The sequence below is a fragment of the Schistocerca nitens genome, chromosome 2, assembly GCF_023898315.1.
Source record: "Schistocerca nitens isolate TAMUIC-IGC-003100 chromosome 2, iqSchNite1.1, whole genome shotgun sequence".
Taxonomy (NCBI): Eukaryota; Metazoa; Arthropoda; class Insecta; order Orthoptera; family Acrididae; genus Schistocerca; species Schistocerca nitens.
In genome coordinates this window covers 735,804,309-735,828,085 of record NC_064615.1, presented here as the reverse complement: position 1 = coordinate 735,828,085, position 23,777 = coordinate 735,804,309, and the positions used below count along the sequence as shown (strand labels likewise).

The window sequence follows — 23,777 nt, the reverse complement described above, 5'->3', positions numbered from 1 at the left end:
ATCCCTACAAAAGAATGGCCCTGATTAACATTAACCTATACCTTTCACAAATCACTTACCTCACAAAAATCTTCGTTACTGGAACTACTGCAATACAGCGAGCGCCACTACTGCCAGCTAAATAAAAGATTCAAACTACGGAAGGCACTAACTACTGATAGGCATAGTTAGCAAATGAAAGATTTTAATAGAGAACAGACAATGTATTTACCTTAATAATGTTGAAAACTCACAATATACATATCCGTTCATGACATCCAATTTTAAAAATTTCACAACTCCGCCATCTCTCTCCCCACATCCACCACTGCTGGAGGCTCACCTCCAACTGCGCAACGCTACGCGCTGTTCACATCCAGCTGCCTAACACTACAATGGCGAGTATTACAACAATGCAAAGCAGCCACAGACTGCACACAGCACAGCCAGTGATTTTCATACAGAGGTGGCGTTACCAATAAAAAAAACTAAACAGCCTACTTACATAGCCCCCATGCTCCCCACAACAAAATTTTACAAATTGTTTTGGGCAGTGGCCAATAATGATTTGATAAAAATTTTCATAATTACAGTAAGAAAGATATCAAATGCACACACTTATTGATACAATGTTGGTCAACAGCTAAAATTTTCTCACAGTCCATAAAGACAGTCCTGATAATTCATCACAGTAAAACTGCCGTTTCCTTCCTCAAAGTCTGAGCAGTAAAAGACAATGCACACGGAAGTAGTGGATTTCCATGCAGTCTTGAAGAAGTAGTGTTGTCCTTCCAACGGAAAGACAGTGCTGACTCTTGACATGCAGACAGGTAATGGGCCACAACAGAGCAAACCCACAGCAGAGTCAGTCGACGTTTTGAAGAATATTGGTAGGTATGTCATCACAGCGTAGACCCACTGTAGTCCTGGTAGAGATTACGGTATTGGTGGGCCATGAAAGATGCAGACCCACTATAGTCCTTGTAGAGATAATGGTTCAAATGGCTCTGAGCGCTATGGGACTCAACTGCTGTGGTCATCAGTCCCCTAGAACTTAGGACTACTTAAACCTAACTAACCTAAGGACATCACACACACCCATGCCCGAGGCAGGATTCGAACCTGCGACCGTAGCGGCCGTGCGGTTCCAGACTGTAGCGCCTTTAACCGCTCGGCCACTCCGGCCGGCCGTTTTCGTTTGTCGTTGTGTTACAGGAATTATGACATGAGTACATACATAAAAGATCGGAATAACTTTCGAAACATCAACTTCACACATGAGCATTAAAACAAAACAGAATAAATAATGTCTAAACATCTTCACAAAGAAAATAACATATTATTAGAAAAATTCTACAACATAACTCTTATTAGCTAAACACATAAAGACAGGAAAAACAGAAATATACAAGAGTACACAAACACATAGCATAATAATACAAAAGGAAAGGACAGGGTTTGTTTTACTGCAGTATTTCGCAAACAAAACTTTCTTTACTTCTTGGAGATCTCCCTTCATTCATCATTATTCCCAAAAAGTCCTATCTATACCTGCTTTCTGTATTCTATTCATATTTCTTACCTCATTATTTATTTTCCATTATCTTACTTCATCATTTATTTCCAAGAAAATCCTACCTAAGCCTGTTGTCCCTAAACCCTACTTTTTTGGTTCATATCCTCTTTCAAAATCCTTTTTTGGCCAAACCATTTTCTTATAGCTTCTCAATGCATTTCTTCCAATTCATCGCAACTCATTGTCTTATATAGTCTACCCCCTCTTAAGCTAACTTAAATCTACTGAGCTCAGATGCTAAACTATGGGACGAGGCAATGCAGCAGCACAAAACAATTAACACAAACAGCAATGATAAAAAATACAAATGGTAAAGCAAGCAGCATAAATTAGCAAAGCAAATGCAATATTACAACTAATATAAGGCAATGCGCAGCAAACAAGAAAAATAAATCCGTAGTAAAACTGGCTTAACAGAGTAATACAAAGTGAAATTTAGTATCACTATGCCTGGCAAACAGCAGCAGTAACTTATATCTAATCATGAAAAAGCTCAAGCAGAAAAAATATTACAGTAAAGATGGCCATGTCTAATACCTATGTCACATCTTAATACTAGAGTGATGCATCACAATTTATTCTACAAAAGAAATTACCAAGTACTTGAAAAGAAAGTTCTGTATGCAATTCCTGTGAAGGGAAATGTCTTTTTTGTGCTCCTTCGTTTTTTTTGAGTACATCCACCATAAAGTTATTTTTTACTGGATCTGTAGGCATTGGCTAAATGGCTCTGAGCACTATGGGACTCAACTGCTGTGGTCATCAGTCCCATAGAACTTAGAACTACTTAAACCTAACTAACCTAAGGACATCACACACAGCCATGCCCGAGGCAGGATTCGAACCTGCGACCGTAGCAGTCGCACGGTTCCGGACTGCGCGCCTAGAACCGCGAGACCACCGCGGCCGGCAATCTGTAGGTATTAAATATTTATATTAGTACATCTATAAAATTTTATTTTAACTAATGCTGCAATGCAGCTAGAAACTAGATATTAAACAAATTGAGTAAATAAATACATAAAGCAAGCCATATGGCATTTCTCTCAATTTGCAAGACAATTGCCGTGAAATATTTCTCATTGTTTCATTAGGCATTTTAGGAAATATCATAAATTAAGGGCTCCACAGTATAATCATATGTTTTCAAGTTTGAGCGTGTCGTATTTGCGATGCTATCTACAAAGGAATGTCAATAGCGAGGACAATGGCCTCCCTTTTTTTTTCTCCACCTGTACCTCTGAAAGGCACTCACTAATGACTTCTTTCCAGGCGACTGTCGCCCATCTGGGTGCCCACGACGCATTACGTGAAGGTCACTTAACCTTCTTACCGAAATATTTACGACACCAGTTTGCACAACAGTGACAGTCTCACATAAAAAATTTCACACTTCGAGAATTTGCATTGCAAATGTGTAGAAACAAAATCCTATGAATATAACAATGTCCAAAAAATTTTCAATGGCATTGTGATACATTCACACATGTACACACATTTCATAATTCTAAAGTACGATTCTTGGTTTCCGACATCCTTTTCCACAAATCAGAGTCCCTAAACACTACGCAGTATTCCTTACCTCATTATACATATATATATATATATTCGTCGACACGTCAATCTTGCGACGACACTTCAATATTTCATCATAATAAATACATAGCATAATCAAATTCCTCATATAGCATCAGCTTATTGATCATAAACATACCTCAACAGCATAATACACATCATCATCGTAATAATAACATCATAAAACCTCAGCCAAATCTCAAAATCGTCGTAGCTTCCTCCAATAGTTTCAAAACCTAAAAAAAATTCTCTGCTCATTTCAAAAGTGTCATCTACCTGAAACGTACTTTAAAGATCATGCTCCCTTACCAAATACATCATTCAAAGCTCTCATAGTATCACGATGGTTCTGAAAAAATATGAGCATTTCACAAAATACAGACAAAATACAATTTCATAAGTGTGAAGTTATCCAACTGTGTAATTACGTAAACATCTGTCACTGATGTAGTAAAAAAAAATGTTTATCTCTCAGTTACATGATCAGATAGCTGTGTAATTTGTGTGTTAGAGAAATATGGTACCGATGTGTAAAGTTGTATAAGCAAATACCATATTAGCTAGGGCTCCTTGTGCTTGCCAAACACATGGTACACAAAGTAAGCGTGTACCCCCCTGAGGATTAATGTATAATACCCTCAGGTGATACAGATTACAGCAATGGAATGAAATGTATCATGGAAAACCTTTGTGTCATTGTAATTCAAAAATCTTTAAAAATAAATGTTTTAAGTACAAAAATTAATCACTCAAATACGTGTACTGTAGCGCTAAACTGTGCGTCTTGTTGCAACATAATCTCTGTGGAAGTGTCGTAGTTATCGTCCTCCGAAAGCTAAGTTCTGCAGAAGTCAATGTACTTACCTCATGATAAACAAAGGTGAAATGCTTTGCGTATAGATATCTTAGTTATTACGCTTATTGGCGTGATGAAGAAAGTACTGTACAGTAACGTATTGTTGTGCCACAAAAAAGGCTGTCTCATTGTTGCTATACCACAAAAGTTACTACTAAAATATGTTTTACTTTCCAGAATAATACAGATATAAAACAGAAACAGCGCAAAAGCAATAATATAAATTGTGTCACTCATTAGTAGCGTCGTGATATAATCGTGTAGCTGTCACATAAACTAACCACTGTGTCACCTGGTATCTCACAGAAAGTACTTTAAATCCAGAATGTATTTTCAGGTAATCCAAAATGTTGCATTAAAATCTCATTAGCAGTACTAGTATATGTTCTAAGTATGTAAGCCTTATAGTTGTTACGTAATCGTGCAACTAACAAGCAAGAATGTACAAATAACAACACTGTGTCGTCTGTTCACTATAACAATCCATTCGTAATTTCTGTTTAAATAAGTTCTCTCGGTTCTTGACTGGATATTTAACTTCAAACATTGTTGCATGTTAACAGTTTCTTAAGTCTGACAGAGCCTACTAGCAATGTAAAGTGAAAAGTTTTATGGCAAAGACAAAGTTAAAAAGCAGATTATCTTTCAATAAACGGTTTTACATGTGAAATGTGGTGTAAACCTTTACTCTTCCTAGTACGCAGACTTTCAACTGGAAAGCAATTGTCATGTTTTATACGTCGGTAAGGAATGCTAAATCTTTTCTCAAGGTTAGCGTCTGTGTTATTTTTCTCTGAGCCAGCCGGCGCAGGTGGCTGCCTGCGGTGCGAGTCATTGTCTGTTCCTTTATTGGCGCGCGTCGTTATTGGGATTAGGAGACCTAGCTTCTACAAATTCACATTGTCGAAAGTGCCCTGCTCTGTTTGAATCTTGCCAGTTCTGATGAAATTCAGGTCTGCCGTTATGATTATCTCGTCTGTCGTCATGTCGGTAGATTTCATAATTTCTTTCTTGTCGGTCATGTGGTGGAGAATTTCTACCTGAATCATAACTGCGCACTGAACTGTTGCGTCTGAAGTTATTCTGTCTCCCTTGATAATAATTGTTTTGGTTCCCATATTGTCTGTTTCTAAGGTAATCTCTGTCATATTCATTACTACGGAAATGCGATCTTTCTCTGTAACTATTGTTACTATGCCAGTGGTTGTCATATGGGTGGTGTCTGTTTTGTTCACGATTTGTGTTGTGAGAATAGCCTTGTCGTGTCCAGTTTTTATTTCTTTCGTCGCGGAATTGTGACGGATGTGACCTGTAATTGTTGTGTTCCTGTTTTCGCGTTCCGCGATTTCCGCGATTGTCAGTGTCAATTTCCAGTTCTTGTAAGAGTCCCTGAAAAGCTTCAATGTCGTCTTTGCAACGTCCTGCTAAAATAATATGTCGTAAATGTTCAGGTAGTTTGATTAAGCAAATGCGGATGAGTTCTGAGGGGCTGTATGGGTTTGAAAGATACTGATTCTTATGCAACATGTCTTCAAAATATTTGACAAGACTGGAAAATTCAGATTGTTCGAAATGTTTCATCATTATGATGCTATGTTTTACTCGGTCTTGTGTGGCTTGTGACCAATAGGCTGAGAGGAAGGCATGGTAAAATTCTCCTTCACTGTGACAATCGTGAATGACCGATCGCATTCTTACAGCTGGTTCATTCTCTAAATAGCCACACATAAATTCTAATCTATGCTCTAATGACCAGTTGGGAGAAAAACAATGAGAGAATTGATGGAGCCCCGCTTGTGGATGAATGTCGTTGCCAGAATTCTTAAACGTTTTGAATTTACGCGTAGTAATGAACAGCTTATAGTCAAAATCATCATGTCGGCGAGTCGCATGTCGGTCATTGTTACGTCGTGTCGGCGGTTCAATCTTAAAATTCGGTGCACATTGCCAATTTCTTTCATAACTTCCGAAATGCCCTGTGTTGTTATTTTGTGGCTGTTCCGTATTTCTAAGTCCCTCTTCCCGTGTTGGAGAGCGAGGGTCCTCTGAAATATGTAATTCTTGTATTACTTGTGCCAACTGATCTTGTACTTCCCGGATTTCTCTTTTGTATTGCGTATTAATTTGATTCTGATTTTGTTTGAATTTCTTAATTTGTTCATACTCTTCTGTGTCAGTGAAGGCTACAGGTCTTGTGTCATTCAGATCATCATCTACCTTTGTAGATAAGTTAGTGAACTGATCTGAAAGTTCGGCTACTTTATCCGATAGTGAAATTATTTCCTCTGTGTGTTTTTCTGAACCAAGTTTCAGAGTGTCCATTTGTGTTGAAATCGTATCTACTGTGTCCTTTAAGTTTTCTTGAGTTTTTGCAAGTTGCGTAACCGAATCGGTAGATGCAACTGAGTCAATTTTAGCTTGCAAGGTGTCGTGATTTTCATGAACAATAGTTTGCAGTTCTTTTATGGCTGCTTCGTGATTCTGTAATGCGTTTTCATGACGCGAAAAAATAGGTTGGAAATGCTCACAAATTTGTGTTTTTACGTCATTACAGACTTTTTGACATTTCGATTCGATGTTATGTAACTCAGTAGTTAAATCTTCACGTGTTTGTTCAAGCGTGGTGTCTAACTTTTGAAGCTGTTGCTGTGTTTGTCTCTGATTTTGTTCCATCGTGTCTAACTTTTGAAGCTTTGGCTGTGTTTGTCCCATTTGTTGTATTAATTGTAATAACAATGCATTGGTGTCTGAAACATGTTCCTCAGTGCTTTTCGGCAGTGAATTTGCACCGGCAACATTCACATTCTGACAAGCGGAAAATGTGTCTTGACTCATTTGAGAAAACGGTGAGAACCCAAAACCTGAGTCTACAGTATTTGCAATATTGTGTTCTGTCATTCCCGATTCCTGAGGCGAGCTGTTGCCGACCGATCGATCGATAATGCTTCCCTGTTCACCACCTGTTTCACTGTCTACACCATTATTTGACGCCCGCTCCATTTCCCTACGCACAGTTACCAAATTACTACTTTGAACATTAGTAAATTCATTACTCGGCGGCGCTGATAAGCTACGCTCGTCGTCACTATTATTTCTCAGTTTACTTTGGAGCCTAGTGTTACGTTTTTCACACGCCATTATTGTCACAATATTACACACGATAACACAGAAAAGCACAATTTGAAGAGCAAAATAAGATAACACATTAACATAGAAATGGAAATAATGTCTACTTAAATACTTGGTGCAAATCTACATGCATTTCACAACTGTTTTACTGCACAACAATGAAAGACTGCAACTACAAAGGAGATTCTCTCTACAATTACGCGTTAGCAATAAACAAAATCTACGCTAATTACACAAACTACAAGGAAAAAATCAGAAGATTCCAGTGAGGTATCCTCGACTAAGGGTCGACATATGAAACGTCCCCTTTGAAAAATTATACAAGACTGTGCTTTAACTGACACACAATATTTTTTAGCGCAACGCAATCTGACTTTCAAAAATCCCTACAAAAGAATGGCCCTGATTAACATTAACCTATACCTTTCACAAATCACTTACCTCACAAAAATCTTCGTTACTGGAACTACTGCAATACAGCGAGCGCCACTACTGCCAGCTAAATAAAAGATTCAAACTACGGAAGGCACTAACTACTGATAGGCATAGTTAGCAAATGAAAGATTTTAATAGAGAACAGACAATGTATTTACCTTAATAATGTTGAAAACTCACAATATACATATCCGTTCATGACATCCAATTTTAAAAATTTCACAACTCCGCCATCTCTCTCCCCACATCCACCACTGCTGGAGGCTCACCTCCAACTGCGCAACGCTACGCGCTGTTCACATCCAGCTGCCTAACACTACAATGGCGAGTATTATAACAATGCAAAGCAGTCACAGACTGCACACAGCACAGCCAGTGATTTTCATACAGAGGTGGCGTTACCAATAAAAAAAACTAAACAGCCTACTTACACGTTTCACCAGGCAACGCCGGTCAAGTGCTGTTTGTGTATGAAAAATCGGTTGGAAATTTCCTCATGTCAGTACGTTGTAGGTGTCGCCACCGGCGCCAACCTTGTGTGAATGCTCTGAAAAGCTAATCATTTGCATATCACAGCATCTCCTTCCTGTCGGTTAAATTTCGCGTCTGTAGCACGTCATCTTCGTGATGTAGCAATTTATGTGGACGTCTCAGGGGATTTCACATTATTCAAGAATGCCAACTACATTTCATAACCACGATATTCGAACCGTTTATCTACGCATCAAGCATTATCGGACAGCCGCGAACTAATGACATCTGCTACGAAGACGGGTACCCGACAGAAACGAATCTGCCGCGGTGCTAAAAGCCATACTCTGAAGGAGCCGTTCAGGTACTCAGTTATGGTTAGGATGTTTGTGGCAATATGTTTTATCGCCTTGTCTGATATGTGTTTGAGCAGTTTGTGTAACTTACTCAACACAGGTGGGTTATAGCTTTTGTGATGCTCTAAGCTTCCGGTTTCTTCACATTGTTTCAGTCACTGCTTGAATGTCAGGTTGTTCGTTGATAAATTATATTTGGTCTCGTCACTAGTATTTCACAGAGCTAAGGCACCCACATTTTCTTCTCTTGGATGGTGTCAATTTTTCTGCCTTTTCGAAGTTCATGAATGTAGTCAGTATTGATTGTGACAGCACATAAACTATTTCATAAGCTGACCTGTATTAGGAAACATCTTTTATGTTGAATTTTCGCCTTTCATGTAAAACTGATACGCTCGATAATTGATGGACGCATTGTGTATTACGTGTATGTATTCACTTTATTTTTTGCATCTTCTCTCTACCATGAACACCGACGAGGTAACAAACAGGTGATCAGGATGTATGTTTCAGTGTCCTCATTTGATTAACATTAAGGTGTCAACACAAATTTGTCAGACTAGACCACAGTTCTGGCAAATAACTGATTCCACCAACGCGATCTACTGCTGATAAAATCGCCGAAATGATTTGGAACGCATAGCAAACTGAGGCAGATAAACGTCTTCAAAGACTTTGACTATGCACAAAAATTGCAAGATCATGTTGAAAGTTGCGTCAGTGCTTTGTAGTCTATCGTATGTAGCTAATGAGTCTTATTAATTATGCTGGTATTGGCACTGAATAAAAGACAGCTAATTTCCTGTGACAGGACAGCTACAGCTTGTTCGCCTGTGTGTGGGTACCCAGTGCTGAACCAGAACACGATGGTGCCTTTTTGACGGAAGAACCGTGGACTCTGGTAGCTGAAGGGCGCTACAACCTGGTTCCCTACATGTCCGGTGTCACCGACCTCGAGCAGCTTGCACAAACACAGCGTGAGTAAAATAAAACCTTATTCCGTTGTCAAAGCCATTTTAAAATATGGTTTTAATAATCATCCAACAAATGAGTTATATTTCAGGGATTTATTGAACTGCAAGCTTAGTCCATTACCGAAGTTTACACATCTACTTACGAATTTCATTTTCTGAAGGATGGATATGGACATACATTACGTAATCAAAATAAATTAATTTAGCTAGATTATCCTCCAATGATATTGTTCCTTTTCCGTGATGCTTTTAGAAGAGACAAAGCTTCGGCATAGGCTGTCATAGTAAGAATTAAAGGGCTACAACTCAGTTGCTTTATGGAGCTCTATCGTCTAGTAGAATATGGAAACTAAGGAACACATCACGAGCACCTACAAAGTTTGTGCGCAAGGAGAGGGGCAGTTAACACAGAAAATCTTAATTTGCGCCATATGTCAGGATCACTCCGCGGCATATGAAGCCCTTCTTATAGCTTATGGCCTGTGATTGTGAGGCGCCAATAAGATATTTCAAAAGTTTATAATAGTTGCTCCGTATGTTGCTGAGCAAAATGCGTAACAGTTCTAAACATCAGTCACCTTATCCAAAGGAGTAATCACCGTCATGAAAACGATTACAGTCTCACCCACAGGGTCTGCAGGAAACAGCACGTCTCAGTTTCTCTGAGGTAGAGGGTGGGGAAGTAAAGGAAAAGGATGAGTGGGTAATCGGCACTTCCAGCAGCACAGGGCATTGCGGGAAAGCAATAGTGAAGATGGGAAATTTGCTCTTGACCCGGACTCGAACCTGGACGCTCTGCTTCCCTAGAACGCTTCCTCTAACTGCCTCGGCGATTTGGACACACTTTTCGTCCAACTCAAATTCTCAAATTATCGCACTCTGCATTGCAGCGTCCCTCGTTCGTTAACCCTTTACTAACAAATTATTGATTTCCCATATGAATTCGGACGATATTAGTGCATCCGCACTGAAACAAACGTCAAGGAGCCGTCGCGATCTTACAGAAATGTGTGTACACGAGTTTAGATCATTTCCCTCCATCACATAAACGATGAAAACTTAAAAGGAGGCCAGATTTCCTTCTCTTGATGTTTTGGTTCACAGAAATAACGATGGGACTTTGGGCATAGTGTTTATAGTAAACCTACGCATACTGATCATTATTTTCAGGTGACCAGCTATCTTCCACCACGCACTCGGCTCATGCGGACATTGATGAAGAGAGCCTATGCAATTTCTGACGCGCAAAATTTGATACGGGAATGGAACTGACCAAAAAATATTTCGTGATCTTCAGCTCGGACCACAGGATCTACCGCCTTTGTATGTCCTCGAAAATTTCAAAAGTAAGATTAGAGCCCTTCTTGGATCAGTAAAGAATGATTTGGGACTGAGAAAACCCAGCGTATACGAAATTCCTTGTCATTGTGGAATGGCTTGTATTGACCAGACTATCCGTACTATTCAGGACCGATGTGTAGAACACCATCGTCACGCTCATTTGCTCCAGTCAGAGAAATCTGCAGTGCAAGAAGGCTGTCTTAACTAGGGGCATAAGATGTTATACAATGAGACGAAGATGATAGTTGCTTCTTCCTGCTACTGAGAATGTGTTGTAAAGGAACTTACTGGAATTCGGTTATTTGAGAAGAGGTAATGGGTTTCCCTTTAAGTAAGATGTCTGTTGAATAAAACGTTGTTTTGAGATGTGTAATGCTGTAATATTTTCTTAGCTGGGTTTTGTTTGAGGAAAGACTTTATTTTATGCAATTTCGGATCTGCATTTTGTAATGTAGCCATTATGTTACAAATATCTAAATAGCATTGTTTGTTATGGTTGCCTTTTATTAATAAAATTCTGTAGGCAGTTATTTGTCCTGTTAAGTTCGAAAGATCAATCACTCATTGCGGTAGACGCGACAAAGCTCCAACCTCAACATTGTTCTTCTCTTTTACAAAACAGAAAAGTTCCTAAACCTCTCAACAGTAAAAATTATAATTATGTCGTTCACATTCATTTGTAACGTCCCAACCAAAAATAAATTCACTAACCTGGTAATAATACAATGTAACTAACCTCTCAAATAGATTGTCGCTCACTTATGACTTTTCAATAATTCACTGTGAATTTAACCTGGTAAATTTTGGACGACAGCAGTGCTGCGTCATGGCCCTGAAAGATCATTCTGAATAAAAAGAGAAAAATTCTTACCTCAATGAAGTCGCCGGATAACGCATATATATCTGCTCTTACAATAAATTTTTCTGGCACAGCCCTGTGCAATGCCGTCTGACAGATTTGTCATTTATGAAAGGGAAGCAGCTGATTTTTCTATTGCAATAATCGGGATGATCATGGATTGGAGAAATTAGAAATTCTTTAGATTGAAATGAATGGTTGTTAAAAATTACTTTATATGAAAAAGATTATAATTAGGACATTTCTTAAAACATTTACATGGGACTTGAGATAACATTACAATATATGTGCGAGGCTGCTTTTTACCTTATACAATAATACTCAGGCTCCGACATCGCTGCACCACGACCGGCCGCTCAAGACGATACACCGGACCAGACCAGAGCAGACTGCTCACTAGCGACAACTTACTGCTACAGCTACACAGTTCCTACTGCAGTCAACACTGCTCTCTGGTCAGAGGCCTTGCATATCGCAGGCAGCGCATGAGAAATATATCGAAATTACATCTGCTCGGACCTCTTACATAACCCTCCACTGGGGGGGGGGGGGGGGCAAAAACTTGGCAGCGATGGTGAGTCAATTGGACTTGCCATGAGCAACAAATTTTTCTATAATCCACTTAATTAACTAAGTCTACAGTCACAGAGTATATATATATATCAGTGCAGAACATGAAATGAAATAGAGTGCACATGCACTGAGTACAGAACATTTCAAGAAATGACAAAATGTATACGCAATGAGTACAAAACATGTTAACAAATGACAAACTGCACACGCACTGTATATATTTTTACCATTTTACAAGAACTAGGAAAGGAAAGGGAAGGATTGCATCATGGTTGTAGCAAAGTAGGTTGCACGTAGCTGCACTGAAAGTCCATATCTTTCTACAGAAGCACAACACCAAGTGAGACAATCTGAAGTTCTCTTCCCTGAAGTATTAATCAGTGTAGCCAAGACACTGAAATGTCGTATTAATATCCAATGTTATCATTTTGGTAGTACATTAAGTACACCAAACAGTGGGACCATAATAACATCTCCATCGTTCAAGGTGGTGGACAGCATGATGTGTCAACACCACATTCTTGTAGAATCCATACTCTTTCACCAACGTAGAATTAGTGCAAAATCCAAATATAGTGCTCCATGATCATGAGGATGGACAGGACAAACGGATATTGCAGTAATTTCTGGTAATTATGTCAGAAGGTGAAGGACATTAAGTCTTATGCTAGTCATCATTGAGAATTACACTAGTCTATCAGCCGATATGAGTAATTGTTGGCACTCATTGCCTAGTTACTAAACATTTCTGTACTATGTATGGAATATTACAGAACATTAATCATAAGTCATCTAATTACAGTAAATATTGGCACTCATTGGCCAGTTACAAACCATTTTTATGCATTATTCAGAAGTGATCATTCAAAGCAAAAGTTAATTAATGGCATAGCGTTTACATAATTCATCTAATTATAGTAATCATTGGCACTCATTGGCCAGTTACAAACCATTTTTATGCATTATTCAGAAGTGGTCATTCAAAGCAAGAGTTAATTAATGGCATAGCATTTACATAATTCACCTAATTATAGTAATCATTGGCACTCATTGGCCAGTTACAAACAATTTTTATGCATTGTTCAGAAGTCATCATTCAAAACAAGACTTAATTAATGGCATAGCACTTACATAATTCATCTAATTATAGTAATCATTGGCACTCATTGGCCAGTTACTAAACATACAGAAAGCATTGAATATTACAAAACACCTTTCACAACCCATCTGATTGCGGCAATCACTGGCACTCATTGGCCAGTTACAAAGTATTCATTTAGTTTTATAAAACATTATTCAGTATTATTCAGAAGTCATCATTCAAAATGAGAGTTAATTATTGGCATAGCATTTATAGAGTATAACAAAAATATTATTTACAGAAATTATTGGCATTGCATTTATGCATTATTACGAAACATCATTCAGTATTACTCAAAACTCATCATTCAAGTGACGTAGGACATATTTAAAATGTAACACTATGTAACTATTACTCAAGGTCTGTGGTTAGAAAACATCATTCAGTATTACTCAGAACTCATCATTCAAGTGACATAGGACATATTTAAAATGTAACACACTGTAACTATTACTCAAGGTCTGTGGTCCAATAATACATAGATATAATGGATTCATCTGAGAAAGTTGCATTATATTTAGAACTAGAAATACGTCTTAAACTAGTGGCATTATTTGGGACTGGTAATACATTTTTTTGTGCTAGCAATGCATTGCGTTGGGATCGATAATTAATTGCTGGGGCATGAAAATATTTGCTTTTGACTTATTGCTGCAAATAACGATTAATAACGTCATTCATCATGAGTCAGCTGTAGCAAGGTTATGAAACAAGTAGATATATGTGACCACATTCATGAATGACACACACAAATGGGTAAAAAACGCAAGTACAAGAACAGGTTTAATGACTAACTGCTTATAGCACATTAATTTCATGAACAGCTTCTCCTGGAAAAAAAATACAAAATGGATTATTGAGCTGAAAGAAGAAACGCATATTATGCTGAAAAGTAGTGAACTTCGAATAAACAGGTAATGAAACGTGTACTCCATATGTATGTACTCTAGCTGTCCTTTCCAAAACATTCAGTCATTATACCATGCGACATAAGACATACTGTCAAAACGAACTGCAACAAATACTTAAATAACTACATAACATTTCTTAACTAACAGTAAATATATAAACTTCATCTTATCCTCATATGCAAAGAAAAACTTCATTATTCATATTACCATAACTTCATCACTATCATCAGTTGCAAAGAAAAACTTCATTATTCATATTAGCATATTCTTCATATAACTATTCATCATCATTCATTATCATCTGCTAAAAAGAAACTTCATTATTCATTATTCATATTACCATTTACTTCATACAACTATTCATAGTATAGAGTTTCTTATTTCTAGCATATTTCATCACTAAAACTAAGATGTGTAGTTCTGTCTGACAGCCTGCATCAATCACCTCGTATTCTGAAAGAAAAAAAATTAGTTAAGACTGCTATCATACGAAGTGTATAGTATATTCTTGTTAATGCTTGTTAATTCTGATCCATTTACTCTTCATGACGAGGTATTGCATATTCTTTCTTTCATTTCGAAGGTGAAATTCCCATTTCATAGTAATCCACTATGGTTTGTTTAAGTTATTTCTTTTACATGTTATTGCTTTCTGAAAATGATGAATAAGGATTAATATCTTGCATTTAAATCATATACTCATTAAATAAAAACTTGTTTCTAGTGATATAATGAAGCATACAGCATAGCATGACAGAAAACGTATTATGTCAAAAACATAAAGAGTGTTCAGGTGCAAAAATGTACACACAGTCTCATAATGCAGTAGCCCAAAGTGTAGAATAGTCAAGATATTGAGATATCATAAGAAAAAATGTCAAAGTCAACTGGTGTTTGTTATATCTTAAAGATTTCGTGGTGCATACAAACAAAACAGGAAAACAATGATACATATACGAAAAACGAAAAATGTGCACGGTCTGATATATAACGACAAGAAAAGCGACCTGCTAACCTTACATTGCCGGGCACTTGCCAAGAAAAAATATGATAATCATCAGTAAGTAGTCACATACATAGAATTGCATAAGTGGTCATAAAATATGTAAGTTTATCTGGAAGAATGTGTACGGTCTGATGTGTAACGACAAGAAAAGCGACCTGCTAACCTTACCTTGCCGGGCACTTGCCAGGAAAAAATATGATAATCATCAGTAAGTAGTCACATAGATAGAATTGCATAATTGGTCATATAAAAATCAGGAAATGGCATTACAGTGTGATAAATCATAAAGTATGTTCATTCAATAAAGGGTTTAATATTGGAGACATGGTGATTGCCTTTGCTTTTTCTGGTTCTCAAAGTTTCAACGAGTACTACATTGGGGTGAGGAATGCTGCGAATTCTATATGGACCTGCGTATAGAAGCTCAAATTTACTGCATCTACTCTTTCCTCTGTTGGATAAATAATCTTTGCGTACTAATATCTTCTGTCCAATGTGAAAGTCACGGCAGGTACAAACCTGTTTTTGCTGTCTTCTCCGGCGCTCTGCGGCACGTTTGATGTTGTTCAGCGCAATGTCAATTATTTCATGGTGTCGTAGTCGACGAGATGTAGGAAAGGATACTAATTCTTTAATTTTGTTAGGTGGTTCAACATTTTTCAGTATAACAGTCGGAGATAGCATAGTAGATTCATTTGGTATCGAGTTAATTACATCCTGGAATGACAGTATGTGTGTATTCCAATCAATATTTTTTTATGGCAGTATATTCTACATAGTTTACCAATTTCTTTCATTAGTCGTTCACAAAGGTTCGAAGAAGCGCGGTACCTGGATATATAGATCGGAGAAATGTTTCTTGCTCGTAACATACGTGTCCATATAGCAGATCGAAACTGTGGTCCATTGTCGGAAATTACTTTCAATACATACCCTACATGAAATAGAAAATGTTTTACAAATGATTTCGAAATAGTTTTAGCAGTAGCTTTGCGTAACGGAGTGAAGGTAACAAATTTCGAAGTGAGTTCAACAGCGACAAAGATGTAACAAAAACTTCTATTAGATCTGGGAATCGGACCAAAAATGTCTACAGCGGCCATGTGTCTCAATTTAACAGGTACAATGAGATGTAACGAAGGAATATGTGAAGTCGTGTCTGACTTAGCTTTCTGGCAGATTTTACATGACGCTAAAACTCGTCGAATACGTTTCTCCATGTTGGCAAAATAACAATTCTGTCTCAGTATAAGAAAACATTTTATGGCTCCGTAATGTGCGTAACTTAAATGAGTATACCAAATTAATTTGTTAACAAGCTCGTCAGGAATACATAATAACCAATTGTTGCTGTCAGGGTGAGAGCGGCGAAACAGAATGTTATTGCGTACAGTGTAATGGTTTCTGATGGTAACATTATTCCTATCTTGCCAAAGGCGTTTAATTTCTTTCCATACGTTGTCTTTGCTCTGCTCTTGTGCTATGTCCCGTAATGATGCCGAAATAAAATTTTCGAATGCGACTTGCTGAATATACATGACGCTAGAATTTGCTTGGCAGAAGTTGGTTGCGATGTCTTGCTGGTTGTTGCTGAGAGAACGGGATAGAGCGTCTGATACAATATTTTGTGTACCGGGAATGTGAACAATTGTAAAATTAAATTCCTGTAAATAAAGTTTCCATCTGCTTAATCTGTCGTGTGTAAATTTAGCGGAAAGTAAAAACTGTATAGCTCTATGATCTGTGTAAACGGTCGTATGTCTTCCATAAAGAAAATGCCGAAATCTCGTAAATGCCCATACAACACATAATGTTTCAAGTTCTGTGACAGAATAATTGCGTTCAGCAGGTGACAGAATGCGACTTGCAAAGGCGATGTTTTTAATTACTGTAGAACCATCTTCTTCAATTTCCTGAAAAATGTGTACGCCTAAAGCAGTGTTAGAACTGTCGGTGGCAATGGAAAAATTTCTAGTAAGATCTGGATGTGATAAAAGTGGTGCATTCAACAAAGCTTGTTTCAGATTGACAAATTCAGACTGTGCTTGGCTATCCCAGGAACAGATAGTGTTTTTACCCGTCAATTGACATAATCTAGGGGTGTCTAAAGCAGAGTAATGAATAAATTTACGAAAAAAGTTAATTAAACCAAAAAGCTGCGTAGTTGTTTCTTCGTCGTAGGAACAGTAATGTCACGTAAAGCTTGAAGTTTTTCCGGGTCAGGCGCAATGCCTTCTGCTGAAATTACATGTCCAAGAAATTTTATAGAAGTTTTGCCAAAGTGCGATTTACTGAGATTAACTGTGAGTCCTTGTGCACGAAAAGTTTGCAACATTTGTTCAAGAATCAAATTGTGTTCAGACCAGTTAGCTTCTGCAATTAGAATGTCGTCTACATACGTTGTGATTCTGTCTTTTAATTCTGTCGGAAGTATAGTATTCAAACCGCGAATAAATGCTGCTGAAGAAATAGTTAAACCGAACGGTAATTTACAAAATTGATAACAGTTACCAAAACAGAGAAAAGCTGTGTACTTTCTGCAGTTCGGATGGAGCTGATTTTTTTTTTTTTTTTTTTTTGCAAAAGAGTGTCTCGGATGTCGTCAAAAGTAATAACATTTTCGTGAACAAGATTCTCTGTGTCAAAAGTATTGCTTGCGTTGCTGGAAGATGCAACCTGTACTGTATCTAGTCAAATTCTTTCTGACGTACTGTTATTTGCGGGAGGTTGCTGTGGCATTTCGACTATTTGTACTGTTCTGTTATTTCTTCCTGATGTATTACGTTCGGCATGATACCGACTGTCTGGTTCATTCATGATAATCTGTTGTTGCGGATGATTCTGTTGCTGGTAAGACTGACTGTTATTAAACGTACGCTGAAAATTGTGCTCATTATGTCTGTCATGATAGTCATTTCTATACGGTGCATTGCGATAGGAAGTGAAATGATGTGTCTTCTGTACGTAGTGATTTCCTTGTTGCTGTGCGTTACTATTTGGCAGAGCCGACGCTATACGTGTAGGCGGCGAAACATTAAAGCTTGGTTGACCTTGCACATTACATTGTTGGTTAGGTATGCTAACCGGCTGGTTTTGTTGCTGTTGTTGGGAAAAACCTCTATTGTTACCAAAATGTGGTTCCTGTTGCTGATAATTTTGACGATACTGAAAATGTTGTACATACTGATGATTATAATTTTATCTATTATTAAAATTATGGCGGTAGTTGTCATTTCGGGAGTGTATAATAACTGTCACTTTCAGGTAAAACTTGTCGTATCAGGTTTTCCTTATTCATCCTTAATCCTAGATAGATCGATAGTTGAAGAGTTGTTTTGATAGATATAAAGGATAGTAAAAGAGAAGGCAGCAGTGCAGAAAACTAAAGATGAAATAGCACTACTACAGCTCGGGGCCCTGTGCACGCTACGGCACATATTCATCAAAGTGTAATGAATCCCCTGAGGTTTATTACGCGCTGCAAATAAATTTTAGTTTCTGCATTACAGGCAATGCCGGTGAAGATTCAAAAGCAAATTGTTGTATCCAGTCCAATTCTAGTTTCTGCGTTACAGGCCAATCTGATGAAAATACAAATGCAAATTGTCGTATCCAGTCCAAAGCGTGAATCTGTGTTCTGTCATTATTAAGCACTTTAAATTTCCTAACAGATAGAAAGTGTTCGTAATAAAAATTATCGTCTCTGTATGTCTGAGCAGGTTCAGGATTGCATGAGAATCTGCTTGTCTGTGTCTCTTCGGATTCTAACTCACGTACTCTCTGTAAATTACCTAAATTATACTGGCTGTGTGAGTGTGAGAAATGTTCGGAATGTGGCGTATGCTGTGCCGTGTTAGAGGCTGAAACATTTTTCATTTCTGTCACTTTAAAACGTTTGGCAATTTGGCTGTTCTGTTGTTCAAATTTCTTATCGACTTACGCATCCAGCGCGTGTGAAATTTCTGCTGACATTAATTTAAACTCGTCGCGTAACTGTGTTGCATTTTCAGAACATTGTTTAACGACTGCACTAATTTCATCTCTAAGTAATTTCGTGGTGTCTGCATGCGTACTACATATTTCTTGTGCAACGGATCTAATTTCTTCACTACTATTCCTAGCACTAACCATAATTTCTTCACGTAATTGTTCTTTAGCTTCGTTACATCGCTCGGCAACGGCTGTAATCTGTTCAGTAAGTTGTTTGTTCTGTTCATTAAGATTGTCGTGTCTTTTATTCGTCTGTTTGAAAGTTTCATTAAATTGTATGATAGACCTGTCATATTTTTCATTGAGCTGTTTGCACGATTCATTAATTTGTAGCAATACTGCCATAACTTGATCCCAGCCAAAATTAGCGGCTCTATTCTCTGTACTGTGTAAAGGTTTGCCAATCGGATGTGCACTGTTGGTAATTACACCAGAAGCAAATAAACTTGACGTATTTTGACTACATTGTTCATTTTCGTTAGAATCATTTATCTGTTCACTGTGTAAATTTTGCAAATCAGGTGTGTTAAACTGGGCAGCGTTCATTGTAACGGAACGTGCCACGTCATCAATTGCTAAATTTACTGTGGACATAAATGAATTCGTTTGCACATCATTAGGATTTAAAACAATACTAGTAATCGGCATGCACTGATTATCTGTAATTAGACGATTGTCACTATTACACTGAGTGTCGCAAGTATTATCGGTCAAATTATTCGAGTCAGCAATTTCACTCATTGCACATCGTGAAGTACTGTTAACAGTTTTTTGCGGTATTTTTCACAAATCACAATTAAGCACAAAATGAAACAAGGACGAAGTAAAAAAATGGAACAAACACAATTACAACAAAGAGCAATAAATTGCCAATGATCTGTGAAAGAAAGAGTGTCAAATTAGTAAATCCATTGCGCCAGATGCAAACTACATTTAAGTAAATAAGAGCAGATATATGACTACTTCTCAGAAATTCACAAAGAAAATACGATTCTGGCAGTGTCGCCAAGTGTAACCTCCCCACAAAATTCTTTCTCATTTAATGTAACCTCAAAACAGAAAAATTCCTAAACCTCTCAACAGTAAAAATTATAATTATGTCGTTCACATTCATGTGTAACATTCAAACAAAAAAATAAATTCACTAACCTGGTAATAATACAATGTAACTAACCTCTCAATTAGACTGTCGCTCACTTATGACTTTTCAATAATTCACTGTGAATTTAACCTGGTAAATTTTGGATGACAGCAGTGCTGCGTCATGGCCCTGAAAGATCATTCTGAATAAAAAGAGAAAAATTCTTACCTCAATGAAGTCGCCGGATAACGCATATATATCTGCTCTTACAATAAATTTTTCTACCACAGCCCTGTGCAATGCTGTCCGACAGATTTGTCATTTATGAAAGGGAAGCAACTGATTTTTCTATTGCATTAATCGGGATGATCATGGATTGGAGAAATTAGAAATTCTTTAAATTGAAATGAATGGTTGTTAAAAATTACTTTATATGAAAAAGATTATAATTAGGACATTTCTTAAAACATTTACATGGGACTTGGGATAACAATACTATATATGCGCGAGGCTGCTTTTTACCTTATACAATAATACTCAGGCTCCGACATCGCTGCACCACGACCGGCCGCCCAACACGATACACCAGACCAGACCAGAGAAGACTGCTCACTAGCAGCAACTTACTGCTACAGCTACACAGTTCTTACTGCAGTCAACACTGCTCTCTGGTCAGAGACCTTGCATATCGCAGGCAGCGCATGAGCAATACATCGAAATTACATCTGCTCGGACCTCATACACACTTCATAATCCTAGGATGTAGCAGGTTACAGGTTAATGAAAAGGCAGAGAGTGGTGGTCACATGATACCTCAATGTACGTAATAAGTGAACCTCTTAAACACCCGTATTACACATCAGTAGCTGAATACCCATGTTCTAACTCTGAAAGGATTCTACCACCAAAACTCTGCATGTTAACTTCCATCTTTCCGTCGTTTTCGGGCATTTGAAATAGACATGCACCGATTCACGAAAAGGATGTGTCCGTGGCAATGTAGAATTCTAAATTAATATCAGGATGACATAAGTTTTCAGAACTTCATAAAGCATTCTTTATTGCATCGAAATCTGGTTGATAATTTCCTGACCAGCGCCATGCGACGTTCTTTCTTAGTAAACTCAAGGGTGCTGGGCTATTAAGTACTGTCAGAGAGCAAAACTACGAAAAAACGAACAAAGGTTAAGAAAAGATTCCAATGGGCGGGTTTGTGTTCGGAGCTGGAAAATATTTCATGGCGCTTACCAACTTCAGGTGTTATTCCTGCTGGAGATACATGAGCCACAAATTTTAATTTCTCCCGAACATTCTTTGACTTCTGCAAGTTAACTGTGACTCCAGCCTGAGAAAATTTATGTTATGTTCAGTCCAATAATTCTATGTTTTCATCCCTTCTAGCAGTTGCAATCAGGATGCCATCAACATATAGTGTTGCTTTGTCTAGGAGAATTGTATCTAGTGCCATAATAAATACGCACGAACTTACGTAAAGTTCAAACAGTAAAACACAAAACTGATAGCTTTTGCTAGCATGAACATAAGCTATGTATTTCCTGGACTCATTTGACAATAAGACCTGCAATAGGAACTCCATTTCGTGGATGAAACTAGAGGCTGTTGATGCAGATATAAGACCACTGCAACAATAGAAAGTAACTGAGCCCTCACGTTCACCATAGTGTAGTCCATTACTAGGAGTAAATAAACCTAATGGCCAAGTACGCCTCATTTTAGCTGCGCGAGTTTTAATAAAATAATAATCAAGTCCGCACGCCAGTGAAATATCTAGAAGAGCTATAGCAAAAGCTGCTGCATGATACATAGAATTAGTTTGTTGAAACTTTTGTGTCAGCAGTTGGCGGTGGTTCATTGCTGACTTCCACAATGTTTACAGAATAAAGCTGATTTTGCTAACTAGTGGATGGCGCGTCACGCTGTTTATAGCCGTTTTGTGGATAAGTATTGTGTGAGCATTATCTGTTCTGCCTTTCATTGTTTGAATTCCAGTAACAGTTATTTTTATTTCTATACATTTGTCCGCGCCAACGGCCTTGCCGCAGTGGTAACACCGGTTCCCGTCAGATCACCGAAGTTAAGAGCTGTTGGGCTGGGCTAGCACTTGGATGGGTGACCATCCGGTCTGCCGAGCGCCGTTTGGCAAGCGGGGTGCACTCAGTCCTTGTGAGGCAAACTGAGGAACTACTTGATTGAGAAGTAGCGGCTCTGGTCTCGTAAACTGACATACGGTCGGGAGAGCGGTGTGCTGACCACATGCCCCTCCATATCCGCATCCAGTGATGTCCCTGGTCTGAGGATGACACGGTGCCGGCCGATACCGTTGGAGCTTCTTTGCCTGTTCGGACGGAGAGTTATATTATTAACCCTTCTTCCGTTACTATTATCCGAATTCCGTGCACGAACATATCTGCAGCGTCCGTCGTAGTCGGATGACGTAGAAGGTGACGTCACAAGAGCAGCAGCAAGGCCCACGAGAAAGACAAGCTGTGCCGCGTACGTCACAGCACGTAACACTGCAGGTCTTACGAGTGCCAACATCCGCGAATGGCGAGGAACTATTTCAGACGAGTTTAATAATTCTTGACTGCGTGCAAGTTCTCGGCAGAACATGACAAAATTAACACCTCTAGTGGGTACATTTTCATTTGTATATTGATTTCCCGTGGACCCTGCACGAGCCGAGCGTTTGCGAAGTGTGTCAGACAAGCCTACTAGTGTGACGTCACAAATTCTTTGCAGGGCCCGTAATCTCGTTGGCCCCGAGCTGCACGGTACGTTAGGTTAGCCTGATGACTTGAATTCAGCGCACTGTGGCCACTATTTATAAGGTTATTGACCTTCATGTCCTCGTGAATAAGATCAATAAAATCTAGAACAGATATAAAATGTTCTAGACCTTATTTCGGTACATGTAGAAGTTTCTCGCGAATATCGAAGGGCAACTTCGCCTTCAGAATTCTTAATGCATCAGTGTGAGAAATGGCTCGTCCCAGTAACGAGTTTTGTTTAAACGTTTCTCAAACTATTTGCGGAGTCTACCCTGTTTAGTACGGAAATGCTCTGGTTTGGAAACTTGTTACAAAAACCTCTTTTGATGGCCTCTTGACCAGTACTTAGATAGAAATGGTCTTTCAAACTGTTAACAAGTTTGGCAACGTTCGGCTGTGTCCGTGGTCCAAGGAGCTCCATCACCTTTTATGTACCCTCTGATGAAACGGATCTCTTGCTGCTCAATAGGAGACTGTCATAACACGCCTTTGAATGCTCGTATAAACGCAGTTGGATGTGGAGTATTATTCTCTGGTATAAAAACTTGGAACTGTCTATGCTCGGGCAGACTTTCCTCAAGTAAAACAAAAGAGAGTGATGATGCAGTTGCTACTTCATACTCTATACGAGCTGTCGATAGGTTATTAGTATCTGTATCGTTGCCGTATACTGTACGATTTGCTGCAGTAGGATTGGCATAATAAACATTTACTTATTGACAGTTCCTTGAACTA

The 23,777-nt window shown here is 38.3% G+C and overlaps 1 protein-coding gene and 1 pseudogene across 1 annotated transcript in view; both read left to right on the top strand.

Annotated features, from left to right (window-relative positions):
• The window catches only part of LOC126236945 (esterase FE4-like), a 102,137-nt gene that overhangs the window by 61,355 nt on the left and 17,005 nt on the right, over positions 1-23,777 (top strand). Inside the window, exon 7 of the mRNA XM_049946639.1 lies at positions 9,189-9,354. Coding sequence (XP_049802596.1) covers positions 9,189-9,354 — 166 coding nt within the window. The remainder of the gene's footprint in view (positions 1-9,188; positions 9,355-23,777) is intronic.
• Positions 22,298-22,415, top strand: LOC126238703 (5S ribosomal RNA; annotated as a pseudogene).